This window comes from Pygocentrus nattereri, chromosome 16, assembly GCF_015220715.1.
Source record: "Pygocentrus nattereri isolate fPygNat1 chromosome 16, fPygNat1.pri, whole genome shotgun sequence".
NCBI classification, from domain to species: domain Eukaryota; kingdom Metazoa; phylum Chordata; class Actinopteri; order Characiformes; family Serrasalmidae; genus Pygocentrus; species Pygocentrus nattereri.
Window position 1 is genome coordinate 14207483 of NC_051226.1, and position 13886 is coordinate 14221368.

Genomic DNA, 13886 nt, shown 5'->3' on the forward strand with positions numbered 1-13886 from the left:
TCAGTATTAGCGTTGGGCTCCGGTTGTGCCCTGTCTCCACTCCTGTTCATGATATTCATGGACAGGGTGTCAAGGCGTAGCCAAGGTCAGGAGGGTATTATGTGTGGAGGCCGGAGGGTGGTGTTTCTGCTATTTGCAGACAATGCTGTTCTTTTGGCTGAATCACATGGATGCCTCCGGTGCTCACTGGAGCAGTTTGCAGCTGAGTGTGAAGCGGTTTGTATGCGGATCAGCACCTCCAAATCTGAGTCTATGGTCTTAGCCCGGAAAAGGATGGCATGCCTACTCCAGGTAAGGGGAAAGGACTTGACCCAGGTGGAGGAGTTTAAGTATCTCGGGGTCTTGTTCACGAGTGACGGGAAGAGGGATTGTGAGATCGACAGCAGCCTGGGACAGGCCGCAGCAGTAATGTGGTCACTGTACCGGACTGTAGTGGTGAAGAGGGAGCTGAGCCATAAGGCAAAGCTCTCTGTTTACCAGTTGGTCTACATCCTGACCCTCACCTACGGTCATGAGCTGTGGGTAATGACTAAAAGAATGAGATCGCAAATACAAGCAGCGGAAATGAGCTTTCTTTGCAGGGTGGCGGGCTACACTCTATTTGATAGGGTGAGGAGCTTGGGAAGGAGCTGAAAGAAGTTGCGGGGGATTCTCTGCTCTCCCAACTGCTACTGCGACCCTATCTGGATTAAGCGATTAACGACTAACGATAATGATGATGATGATAATGATGATGATGACTGCAAAAACTACACACGCTGCAGATTCATACTGGATTAAAATCTCTCCACAATTATTACTGTCAGACTGTAAAACTACACACGCTGCAGATTCATACTGGATTAAAATCACTCCACAATTATTACCGTCAGACTGTAAAACTACACACACTGCAGATTCATACTGGATTAAAATCTCTCTACAATTATTCCTGTCAGACTGTAAAACTACACAAGCTGCAGATTCATACTGGATTAAAATCTCTCTACAATTATTACCATCAGACTGTAAAACTACACCAGCTGCAGATTCATACTGGATTAAAATCTCTCTACAATTATTACCGTCAGACTGTAAAACTACACCAGCTGCAGATTCATACTGGATTAAAATCTCTCTACAATTATTCCCGTCAGACTGTAAAACTACACAAGCTGCAGATTCATACTGGATTAAAATCTCTCTACAATTATTCCCGTCAGACTGTAAAACTACACAAGCTGCAGATTCATACTGGATTAAAATCTCTCTACAATTATTCCCGTCAGACTGTAAAACTACACAAGCTGCAGATTCATACTGGATTAAAATCTCTCTACAATTATTACCATCAGACTGTAAAACTACACCAGCTGCAGATTCATACTGGATTAAAATCTCTCTACAATTATTCCCGTCAGACTGTAAAACTACACAAGCTGCAGATTCATACTGGATTAAAATCTCTCTACAATTATTCCCGTCAGACTGTAAAACTACACAAGCTGCAGATTCATACTGGATTAAAATCTCTCTACAATTATTCCCGTCAGACTGTAAAACTACACCAGCTGCAGATTCATACTGGATTAAAATCTCTCTACAATTATTACCGTCAGACTGTAAAACTACACACACACTGCAGATTCATACTGGATTAAAATCTCTCTACAATTATTACTGTCAGACTGTAAAACTACACACACTGCAGATTCATACTGGATTAAAATCTCTCCACAATTATTACTGTCAGACTGTAAAACTACACAAGCTGCAGATTCATACTGGATTAAAATCTCTCTACAATTATTCCCGTCAGACTGTAAAACTACACACACTGCAGATTCATACTGGATTAAAATCTCTCTACAATTATTCCTGTCAGACTGTAAAACTACACAAGCTGCAGATTCATACTGGATTAAAATCTCTCTACAATTATTACCGTCAGACTGTAAAACTACACCAGCTGCAGATTCATACTGGATTAAAATCTCTCTACAATTATTACCGTCAGACTGTAAAACTACACACACACTGCAGATTCATACTGGATTAAAATCTCTCTACAATTATTCCTGTCAGACTGTAAAACTACACAAGCTGCAGATTCATACTGGATTAAAATCTCTCTACAATTATTCCCGTCAGACTGTAAAACTACACAAGCTGCAGATTCATACTGGATTAAAATCTCTCCACAATTATTACTGTCAGACTGTAAAACTATACACGTTGCAGATTCATACTGGATTAAAATCTCTCCACAATTATTACCGTCAGACTGTAAAACTACACACACTGCAGATTCATATTGGATTAAAATCTCTCCACAATTATTACCGTCAGACTGTAAAACTACACAAGATGCAGATTCATACTGGATTAAAATCTCTCTACAATTATTCCCGTCAGACTGTAAAACTACACCAGCTGCAGATTCATACTGGATTAAAATCTCTCCACAATTATTACTGTCAGACTGTAAAACTATACACGTTGCAGATTCATACTGGATTAAAATCTCTCCACAATTATTACCGTCAGACTGTAAAACTACACAAGCTGCAGATTCATACTGGATTAAAATCTCTCTACAATTATTACCGTCAGACTGTAAAACTACACACACTGCAGATTCATACTGGATTAAAATCTCTCTACAATTATTACCGTCAGACTGTAAAACTACACTAGATGCAGATTCATATTTAAAAAAAAAAACGGAGGAAAAAAAACATTTAACTGCGTGAAGAACCATTAAAATATTCAAGTGTTTCTTTGAGCTGTCATGGTTCTATATTCAATCACTGCCCTTTACTAAAGAATCCTTGAACATCTTGTATAAGGATATAGGACTTTATTATATCATAAACACGTGCAAACATTTCTGGGTGAAGACGTGAAGAGGTCTGCACGTTGCTGGGTTGTCCAGAGAACTGTGATAGAGCAGATAAGATGACATTGATGAATATGCTGATGGGATCTGCTGACCGTAGACAGATGACGTCATTACATTCCAGCTGACAACTGACACAGACTGAGCACAACAAGACAGGCTTTACAAGAACTCTGCCATATCTATGTGCATTTGTATGTGTCCTCACTTGTGATGTTGCCAGGAAGTCTCATTTCGGGTGGGTGTGTCATGGTGGGTGTTTGCGTGGTTGTATGTGTATGTACTTACTCATGTCATAAAAATGCTGCCAGAAGGCTTCCATCCAGCTGTGTGTATCCTGATGTGTGTGAGTGACCAGCATGTGTGTTGACTCTCCATGCGCCCACTGGTTGGTTATCAAGATACTTTGTGTGTTTAAGACTGGGTCTTTTTCCGTTGCACGTATCCGGGTTTCCTAAAGAACACACATAAACACACTTACAGCACTGTGCAAAAGTCAGACACTTTCATTTACCTTTCATTTACTGAATTTCCAGTCACAAAGCTCCATTAAGCTCCATTAAGAGATATTTCTGAAGAGATTAGATATAAGATAATCCACATGCGTGAGGAAGGAGAAAGAAGGTGAGAAGCAGGTGTTTTTTAAAACTGGAGTTAAAAAAAAAAAACATTATTAGCTACAGAGAAAATGGGACTCCTAACAACCTCCTGGTAGACACCAAAACTGCTGCCATCAGATAAACGGCACTTAAAGCTTTCATCTTTGAGAAAGAGGAGAAAATCTAGCTGCTTCACATCTGAAAACATCCACAGGTGTTTCTGTCCATCCTTCCACTGTGAGAAGACTACTCAGCACTATGGCTCTGAAAGGATGTGTAGAGCTCACTGAGAAAAAGAGACAGACACTGGAATGGAAGCTGTAAATAAGATAAATAAAGTATACTGAAATGATATATATTATTTTTAGTTGCTGAGGCTTCTGTGTAATTTTCTGTTAAATATGTTTTCTGTTTTTTTGCCTCTGAAAAATGAATAACCTGTACTTCATTGCCATTTTGCCTGGTTAATTAAACAAATGAAGGGTGGTCTTAGACTTCTGCGCTGTACTGATAAGTGACAGTCGTTACATTATGAATAAGTTTGTAGGACAGGTAGCAACAATAAACAATCCGAAGGGTTACATTCACTAACAGAATCCTGCATTTTAATCGCTGCTTCATATAGGTTTTAACAATATTGTTGTGACTATTGTTTTCTGTATTATGACAATAAATATCTACACGCAGCCAAAGGTCTGCGTAAGTTCCCATATCTTACGAAATCGATTTTTCCTCTTTTATTACAAAAAAGAGTTTTATGCAGTATGTGGACATTATTATAGTTTAAAAAGTACCCCTCACTTTCCAATCCACACTGTTCATACACGGAAACAAAACTGCAAAGTCAGCCTGTTCTGAGTTCATTGTTTTTGTACTGTCACAAAAACATTATTTACACATTTCATACATAATTCTGCCTGCAGTAGTAAAGTTCTGCCCATTCACACCAAAGTTATGATGAGTGTGTCAGCCCATAGAGCAGCCAATCAAAACACAGATCATTTACATATATCAGTCTTCATATCATATTACATAAGTTGGATATGATTATGTAAAAATTTACCATGATTGTTTTTGATGACATAAAACCACATCCTCACAAAAAGTAGTCTCCAATCAGTCCAATGTTCATATTTATAAATGTTTATCATGTTTTACAGGGCTGATTTTGGTTGTGTCACCAAATTTCTCATCAAATCCACTGATAATCAAATATCTTTTGAGGACAGCATGTCCTGTTCTGTATGTGGCGGGTGGAGCACTTCATGGACCTTAAACAGGAAATGAGGGCACTCATTCATCATTGTCACTCCCCATAAAAATGCTAATTCCAAATCCGCCCCCAAAATGAGGCCAGATTGTGGTGTGATAAATGACTACAAGCATTCAGTACAATATGAATAACTACAATATGTATCAGAGACAGAGTGACCTCTAGTGGCTCAAGTCTTCAACCACACACTAAGGCAAACAGCGGCAGGCCAAGAAAGCAATTTCAAACATTTTTCTCCACCATCGCTGCTGTTAGAATAAAACCTGTTATGGCTAAAATGATAACTTTACAGGAGAAAGAAAAAACAATTTTCTTTGAATGTAAGTCAATGGAACCAGTGCTTTTGGTCCATTTCTGTTGGTCCATATATCATAAAAATTTACACACAATGTGAAGAGCAACAGGCATTTTCAAATTATGCCAAACACTGAAAAATGACAAAAAATGGAGATAAGGGACCAAGACTCAAAAAGTGGAACTCATCCTCCTCTGGATGACACCAGACTGTATACAGTAATAAAAGAGCAAAATGAATAGAGAATAAGATTTTACAATTTATATAAAATATTGAACATAAAGAAAAGAAAGCAGGCTGCCATTTGAAAGAGGTATTTAGATTAACCAGTGATAACTGATGACCACATGAGCTTCACCTTGTTTATGGGGATGGTGAATGCTGGCTCTTCTGAAGTTTCCACATCTTCTTGCCGATGGTAGCAGATTAGTCCTGTCCCTTTTAGGACACCGTAGACTTCTGACCAGCTCTCAGGACAATCTTCTGGTTGCTGCAGGGACAGAGACGGTCAATAACATCAGTAAGCTCAAATGAACAATGACTGAGACAGATATTATTAGGTACTGATCAGGTGTGTAACTGTCTGACGATCATTGCTCTTTATGAAAGGATTTAACGTATCAAGAATTCTCACATGTCACAGTGATTTGATTCAATCTGTTTTTTTTTGCAATTTGATTAGCACCGCTTCAAGAAGCAGTGGAGTAGCAATGGTATATCAAAGCGGTCAATTCTGATTATAACAATATCATTATGTCAATTGATTGACATAATTAATTATGTCAATTCTGACACAATTCTAATCATTCTGTATTAGCACAGACCTTAAAGGGCCCATGTTGAAAAAAAAAAAAAAGACTAGACTACGACTACAACTAAAAGACTACCGCTAAAATTTTCAGAAACACTTCATATAGAGAAATTACACTGCAAAATCGGCTTATTCTGAATTCACTGTTTTTAGCTATCATAAATTCCAACAGTTACATACACAGTGACACATTCTCTAAATTAAAAAAGGCATTTGTCTACCAATTTTCTGCACAATGTCTATTTATTTACAAAAAATCATTAATACAATATAAATGCACTACACCTTTTGCAGAGGTGACACTTTATTTTTTTCACAATGTTAAATTCAGTAATTGAACAGTAATTGCAGTTCTCTCTGTTATTTTCACTTTGAAAATCTAAGTGGCTTTTTAAAAGAGCAAATCAGAACACTTCTCACTATAATATAATTTTATTTTTTTAAACAAAGAATTAACAAATCACTTGAACACTCACCTGGACCTTTAGCTTGCCGCTCATTACTGGCAGAGTCATACAGTTTGGCTGAGCCACCAGACGGCAACATACACTACCATAGAGTGGCAACCAGAATGAGCTGTCCTCTAACACACACACACACACACACACACACACAGTGACAATGATTATAATAAATAAATAATAAAAAAAAATAACAATAATAATAATAATAACATTTTTTCACATTTTTCATAACCCTTTTATGGAGCATCATTTAAGCAAATTTTAAATATGGAATTTTTACACAAAAAAAAAAAAACAAAAGTAACAAAGCCAAGAAAACTGACTGTACAGTAAAAGACAAAACAATGTGTAGCAAAATATAAAATATAAAGTGATAACCTTAATATAAAAGACAACAAAATATATATACTGCTTTGATTAAACCCAATTGCCCGTTTTAGTGGCCATTTTGCCAGGGGAGGGGAAATCAACTTGTCTGCTATTTTTTAATATAATCAAATAAAATAGTATAATTCAAAATCTGATTCAATTTTAATTCAAATATTTTAAAAAATGTATTTGATTAAAAATATTAAAATTCAAGGCTGAACTGTAGGACCTCCAATATAGGCATGCTGGCTGTGAAAAGGAGTTAGAAGTGCTAAGAGGGCCAGTCTTCTCACCTGTGCCAGAGATGGTCAGATCATGAGTTCTGAATGAATTCTGGACATGAGACAGGGTCAGACAGGTGTGGGCAAGCAAGTGATATTTCGGTCCCCTGTGGACAGAACCATACGACATTACCACATACACGTATGTGTACACATGTAATTCTGGGAACATGCAGGGATAAGACAGCATATGCAAACAAACATGTACTTTTGTACTTATTAATAGTCAGTAGTATTTATATACCCTGGAACAGGATTAATAATTTTGGCTTATTGATAACTGCACTGACTCTTAGTGTATTAGGTCTAATGTATATCTTACTGTGTAAAGTACTTTGAGATTTTGTATCTACAGTGCAAAGTATTATGCAAATGAAAATTTGTATTATTTTTGTTATTAATGTCATTACAGTGCTGGTGCATGTACTGGAGATCCTCCAGGTGATCCTGCTCTGTCTGTGTCTGACTCTCTGTCTGTGCTGCCGTTCAGTCCGCAGGCTGTGGCTGACTCCAGAGCTGCACGGAGCCTTTTACCGGAAGAACGACCCAGTGAGCCACTGAGACGGGCCAGCCGCCGCGGAGCCTGAGCCAGACTGAACTCCTCATCCACGTAACAGCTATAGAGCTCCAACCGCAACTCGAAACCTGAAGACACATCCGCACTGTACAGAGAGAAAGAGAGAGAGAGAGAAAGAGAGAGTTTTAGGGAAATTAGACCTACAAAAATGTTTGTCTCATCCATCCTGCCACACCCTTTGTTCATGATCATAGAAAAGAATGTGTATTCCCTTGGCAGCTTTAGCAGGAAATTCATCAAAACATGGCATGTGAACACCATGCAGATTGATCTCTCTTGGTCTACACATTTAGGACCAAACCCATTTCACCTCTTGCCCCTACCACTTAGCCCTTACCCCTTAGTTTTGTGTATGCACGTCTAGGGGTAGGATGTCCCGATTTTAGTTGAAATAGAGGGGTAGTGTGAAGTGTTAGGGCTACATGGCCCTCCAAACTGAGGTTTTTTAGAACGACACTCCAAACAGTGTGTTATCTTGTACTTACTGATTACGCACATTTTGTCTTGTCTTTTACTGTCTTTTGTCTTTGCACTGTTTGCTATTTATCTTTTATTACTGCACTGGAGAAGTAGGCTGATACTGTTTTGTTATACTGTACTACCTTGTATTGTATAATGACAACAAAGTTGAATTGAATTGAATTATGAGAAAAAAAGAAAAACCAGCAAGGTGGCTGCACAAGCGACCAAAGAAACCTGCAAATGTGAGTTTCTCCTATTGTAAAAATTACAATAACTATTGTATTATCTTAGTTTGATGTTGTTTCAATATTCAGTATTATCATCCTTTTCTTCATAACAAGCATAAAAAACCACTAGCAGTTTGCTGATGTCTTGGTAGCTAGCTAGCTAAATTCCCCGTTTCACCTTAAATGATGCAGCAGTTACATTTGTGACAATGTGGACTCAGAAACTGAAGAAGGATCCATTTGCAGAACTAATAGTAGAAGGGGCAATCCAAAACTCGTGGTCAAAAAGGTATAGCAAAAAGGACAAAACAAGTAAATCCATCCGAAAACCAAGCATCCAATACAAAGGGGCAAAAGGCAAAGGCAAAAATCCAAAAGTCCAGGCAGAGAGTCAAAATCATAAGACAAGCAGATCTTCCAACATGCTTAGTATGCAGACACAAGTGAACCGGCTATACTTTGCACTGCCTGGCTGAAAGGAAGGGGTATTTAAGCAGTGGCTGATTACTGAAATAAGGTGCAGGTGGTTTGGTTGGAAGTAGGCTAGTACTCTGGGGAGTGAGACCTCTGGTGGCCATAGAGCGAATCGCTGACAACATTCTAGTGCCTCGGGCATCAGACCTGCTGTACCTATATAAGGCAGAATGAGAAAATTCAAACAAGAAGCTGGCAAATATCTGACTGCAGCTTCATATCACTGAAGAATTAGGGGTGGGTGATAACAAATAATCCTCTCTTCTTTGAAGGCATATGATGACCTAATTGCAACTAAAGCCCAGTAGTGAGAAGCTGAAATTTACCCTCCTCTGCTCTCCGCAGACTGGCAGGGTCGCCTACAGAGGAGCGCTAGTAGCTTGTTAATTAAGTTGGCTTGAAAAAGCCAACTTACTGTTCTTCGTAATCTTCTTATTATTATTATTATTAAGTTGGCTTGAAAAAGCCAACTTACTGTTCTTCGTAATCTTCTTCTTATTATTATTATTATTATTATTAAGTTGGCTTGAAAAAGCCAACTTACTGTTCTTCGTAATCTTCTTATTATTAAGTTGGCTTGAAAAAGCCAACTTACTGTTCTTCGTAATCTTCTTATTATTATTATTATTATTATTATTCTACACTCAAAATTTAAACAGTTTCTCGTCCCACAGTTTTCGAGCTAGAGCCACGAAATTTTACAGGATCGTAGGGCCTATACCCGATTAGGTTGCTTGTGCTTTTCTAAGCGATCCGACGTACGGTTTCCGGAATATTAACGTTCAAAGTGGAATTTTTTCCCCATAGGGAATGAATGGGGAGGCTGTTGGCAGACTGCCAGACATGATGTCACAATGCATCGTTGTCTCACACAACAGGTCCAAACCACGCACGGAGCTCAATGTCTCACCAGTTCCCAGCCTTATTCTCAGCAGCTCTGTTAAGGGTTAACTGCTTTTAAGGTGGAATTGCACCAAGACAGCACAGAATTTTAAGGTGGAACTTCAATTTAAGGTGGACCTAACAATAGCATAACAATAAATTTAAGGTGGAACTTCAGTTAAGGTAGCGCTATGTTAAAGGTGGAACGGCTATTAACTTGTCACTAACTTTAAGGTGAGACCACAATTAATATAGCAAAAAAATTAAGGTGGAACTGCTATTAACATAGCACTAAACATGGCACAGTGTTTAAGGTGGAACGTTAATTAACATAGAAACAAAATTAAGGTGGCACACAACTTAAGGTGGAACTTCTTTTAAGGTGACACAGACTTTAAGGTGGAACTGCAATTAACCTAGCACTAAATTTAAGGTGGAACTTCAGTTAACATGGCACAAAATTAAAGGAGGCACAGAATTTAAGGCGGAACTTTAATCAACATAGCAATGAAATTAACATGGCACAGAGCTTACAGTGGAACTTGAAATGACATTGCACTAAATTTAAAGTGGAACAGACTTTAAGGTGGAACTGCAAATAACCTAGCACTAAATTTAAGGTGGCACAGAATTTTATGATGGAACTCTTCTTAAGGTAGCACCAAATTTAAAGTGGAACTTAGTTTAAGGTAGCACTAAAATTAACATCTTAGCACCTAGCAACAAATTACCATCGATCACGAGTACTACAGCTTCTGCTTTACAACTTTTTCACAACATTTCAACAACTATCAACAGTTTTCATCCATTTTATCATTTTAACAACTGTCAACCGGTTTCAACCAATTTAACATTTTAACTATATTAACAGGCTTTGGAACATTAATTAACATAGAAACAAAATTACGGTGGCACACAACTTAAGGTGGAACTTCTTTTAAGGTGGAATAGACTTTAAGGTGGAACTGCAATTAACCTAGCACTAAATTTAAGGTGGAACTTCAGTTAAGGTAGCGCTATGTTAAAGGTGGAACGGCTATTAACTTGTCACTAACTTTAAGGTGAGACCACAATTAATATAGCAAAAAAATTAAGGTGGAACTGCTATTAACATAGCACTAAATATGGCACAGTGTTTAAGGTGGAACGTTAATTAACATAGAAACAAAATGAAGGTGGCACACAACTTAAGGTGGAACTTCTTTTAAGGTGACACAGACTTTAAGGTGGAACTGCAATTAACCTAGCACTAAATTTAAGGTGGAACTTCAGTTAACAAGGCACAAAATTAAAGGAGGCACAGAATTTAAGGCGGAACTTTAATCAACATAGCAATGAAATTAACATGGCACAGAGCTTACAGTGGAACAAGAAATGACATTGCACTAAATTTAAGGTGGCACACTGTTTAAGGTGGAACCTTTTTAAGGAGGCACAGAACTTAAGGTTGAACTGCAAATAACCTAGCACTAAATTTAAGGTGGAACTTCAGTTAGCAAGGCACAAAATTAAAGGAGGCATAGAATTTAAGGCGGAACTTTAATCAACATAGCAATGAAATTAAGATGGCACAGACCTTACAGTGGAACCCTAACCCTAACATTGCACTAAATTTAAGGTGGCACAGAATTTAAGGTGGAACCTTTTTAAGGAGGCACAGAACTTAAGGTCGAACTGCAAATAACCTAGCACTGAATTTAAGGTGGCACAGAATTTAGGGTTGAACTCTCTTTAAGGTAGCACCAAATGTAAAGTGGAACTTAGTTTAAAGTAGCTCTAAAATTGACACATTAGCACATGGCAACAAATTACCATCAATCACGGATACTACAGCTTCTGCTTTGCAACTTTTTCGCAACATGTCAACAACTATCAACAGTTTTCAACCATTTAAACATTTCAACAGCTATCAACCGTTTTTAACCGTTTTATCATTTTAACAACTACCAACCGGTTTCAACCAATTTAACATTTCAACAACCGTCAACCGGTTTCAACCATTTTAACATTTCAACAACCGTCAACCGGTTTCAACCAGTTGAACATTTCAACAACCGTCAACCGGTTTCAACCAGTTGAACATTTAAACAACTATCAACCGGTTTCAACCAATTTAACGTTTTAACTTACTTAACAGGCTTTTTCAAGCCAACTTAAAGTTCGTTCACGAACTTTCCCCTTCTAGTTATTAAGTTGGCTTGAAAAAGCCAACTTACTGTTCTTCGTAATCTTCTTATTATTATTATTATTATTATTATTATTATTCTACGCTCAAAAATTTAAAATGTTTCTCGTCCCACAGTTTTCGAGCTAGAGCCACGAAATTTTACAGGATCGTAGGGCCTATACCCGATTAGGTTGCTTGTGCTTTTCTAAGCGATCCGACGTACGGTTTCCGGAATATTAACGTTCAAAGTGGAATTTTTTCCCCATAGGGAATGAATGGGGAGGCTGTTGGCAGACTGCCAGACATGATGTCACAATGCATCGTTGTCTCACACAACAGGTCCAAACCACGCACGGAGCTCAATGTCTCACCAGTTCCCAGCCTTATTCTCAGCAGCTCTGTTAAGGGTTAACTGCTTTTAAGGTGGAATTGCACCAAGACAGCACAGAATTTTAAGGTGGAACTTCAATTTAAGGTGGACCTAACAATAGCATAACAATAAATTTAAGGTGGAACTTCAGTTAAGGTAGCGCTATGTTAAAGGTGGAACGGCTATTAACTTGTCACTAACTTTAAGGTGAGACCACAATTAATATAGTAAAAAAATTAAGGTGGAACTGCTATTAACATAGCACTAAATATGGCACAGTGTTTAAGGTGGAACGTTAATTAACATAGAAACAAAATTAAGGTGGCACACAACTTAAGGTGGAACTTCTTTTAAGGTGACACAGACTTTAAGGTGGAACTGCAATTAACCTAGCACTAAATTTAAGGTGGAACTTCAGTTAACATGGCACAAAATTAAAGGAGGCACAGAATTTAAGGCGGAACTTTAATCAACATAGCAATGAAATTAACATGGCACAGAGCTTACAGTGGAACTTGAAATTACATTGCACTAAATTTAAAGTGGAACAGACTTTAAGGTGGAACTGCAAATAACCTAGCACTAAATTTAAGGTGGAACTTCAGTTAAGGTAGCGCTATGTTAGAGGTGGAACGGCTATTAACTTGTCACTAACTTTAAGGTGAGACCTCAATTAATATAGCAAAAAAATTAAGGTGGAACTGCTATTAACATAGCACTAAATATGGCACAGTGTTTAAGGTGGAACGTTAATTAACATAGAAACAAAATTAAGGTGGCACACAACTTAAGGTGGAACTTCTTTTAAGGTGACACAGACTTTAAGGTGGAACTGCAATTAACCTAGCACTAAATTTAAGGTGGAACTTCAGATAACAAGGCACAAAATTAAAGGAGGCACAGAATTTAAGATGGAACTTTAATCAACATAGCAATGAAATTAACATGGCACAGAGCTTACAGTGGAACATGAAATGACATTGCACTAAATTTAAGGTGGCACACTGTTTAAGGTGGAACCTTTTTAAGGAGGCACAGAACTTAAGGTCGAACTGCAAATAACCTAGCACTAAATTTAAGGTGGAACTTCAGTTAGCAAGGCACAAAATTAAAGGAGGCATAGAATTTAAGGCGGAACTTTAATCAACATAGCAATGAAATTAAGATGGCACAGACCTTACAGTGGAACCCTAACCCTAACATTGCACTAAATTTAAGGTGGCACAGAATTTAAGGTGGAACCTTTTTAAGGAGGCACAGAACTTAAGGTCGAACTGCAAATAAACTAGCACTGAATTTAAGGTGGCACAGAATTTAGGGTTGAACTCTCTTTAAGGTAGCACCAAATGTAAAGTGGAACTTAGTTTAAAGTAGCTCTAAAATTGACACATTAGCACATGGCAACAAATTACCATCAATCACGGATACTACAGCTTCTGCTTTACAACTTTTTCGCAACATGTCAACAACTATCAACAGTTTTCAACCATTTAAACATTTCAACAGCTATCAACCGTTTTTAACCGTTTTATCATTTTAACAACTACCAACCGGTTTCAACCAATTTAACATTTCAACAACCGTCAACCGGTTTCAACCATTTTAACATTTCAACAACCGTCAACCGGTTTCAACCATTTTAACATTTCAACAACCGTCAACCGGTTTCAACCATTTTAACATTTCAACAACCGTCAACCGGTTTCAACCATTTTAACATTTCAACAACTGTCAACCGGTTTCAACCAGTTGAACAT

At 37.7% G+C, this 13886-nt stretch overlaps 1 protein-coding gene across 3 annotated transcripts in view; it reads right to left on the reverse strand.

The window, feature by feature from the left end:
• Positions 1 to 13886, reverse strand: part of rtkn2b (rhotekin 2b) — a 134095-nt gene that overhangs the window by 49592 nt on the left and 70617 nt on the right. For 2 of the 3 annotated variants that reach the window (XM_017686602.2, XM_017686603.2), the window contains exons 6-10: positions 7381 to 7632; positions 6983 to 7077; positions 6333 to 6439; positions 5404 to 5535; positions 3167 to 3332 (exon numbers count right to left, since the gene is read on the reverse strand). In XM_017686602.2, the coding sequence (XP_017542091.1) occupies positions 3167 to 3332; positions 5404 to 5535; positions 6333 to 6439; positions 6983 to 7077; positions 7381 to 7632 (752 nt within the window). Of the gene's footprint in view, positions 1 to 2822; positions 2919 to 3166; positions 3333 to 5403; positions 5536 to 6332; positions 6440 to 6982; positions 7078 to 7380; positions 7633 to 13886 lie in introns of those variants that run through there. The other variant, XM_037545704.1, reaches the window with a different exon arrangement.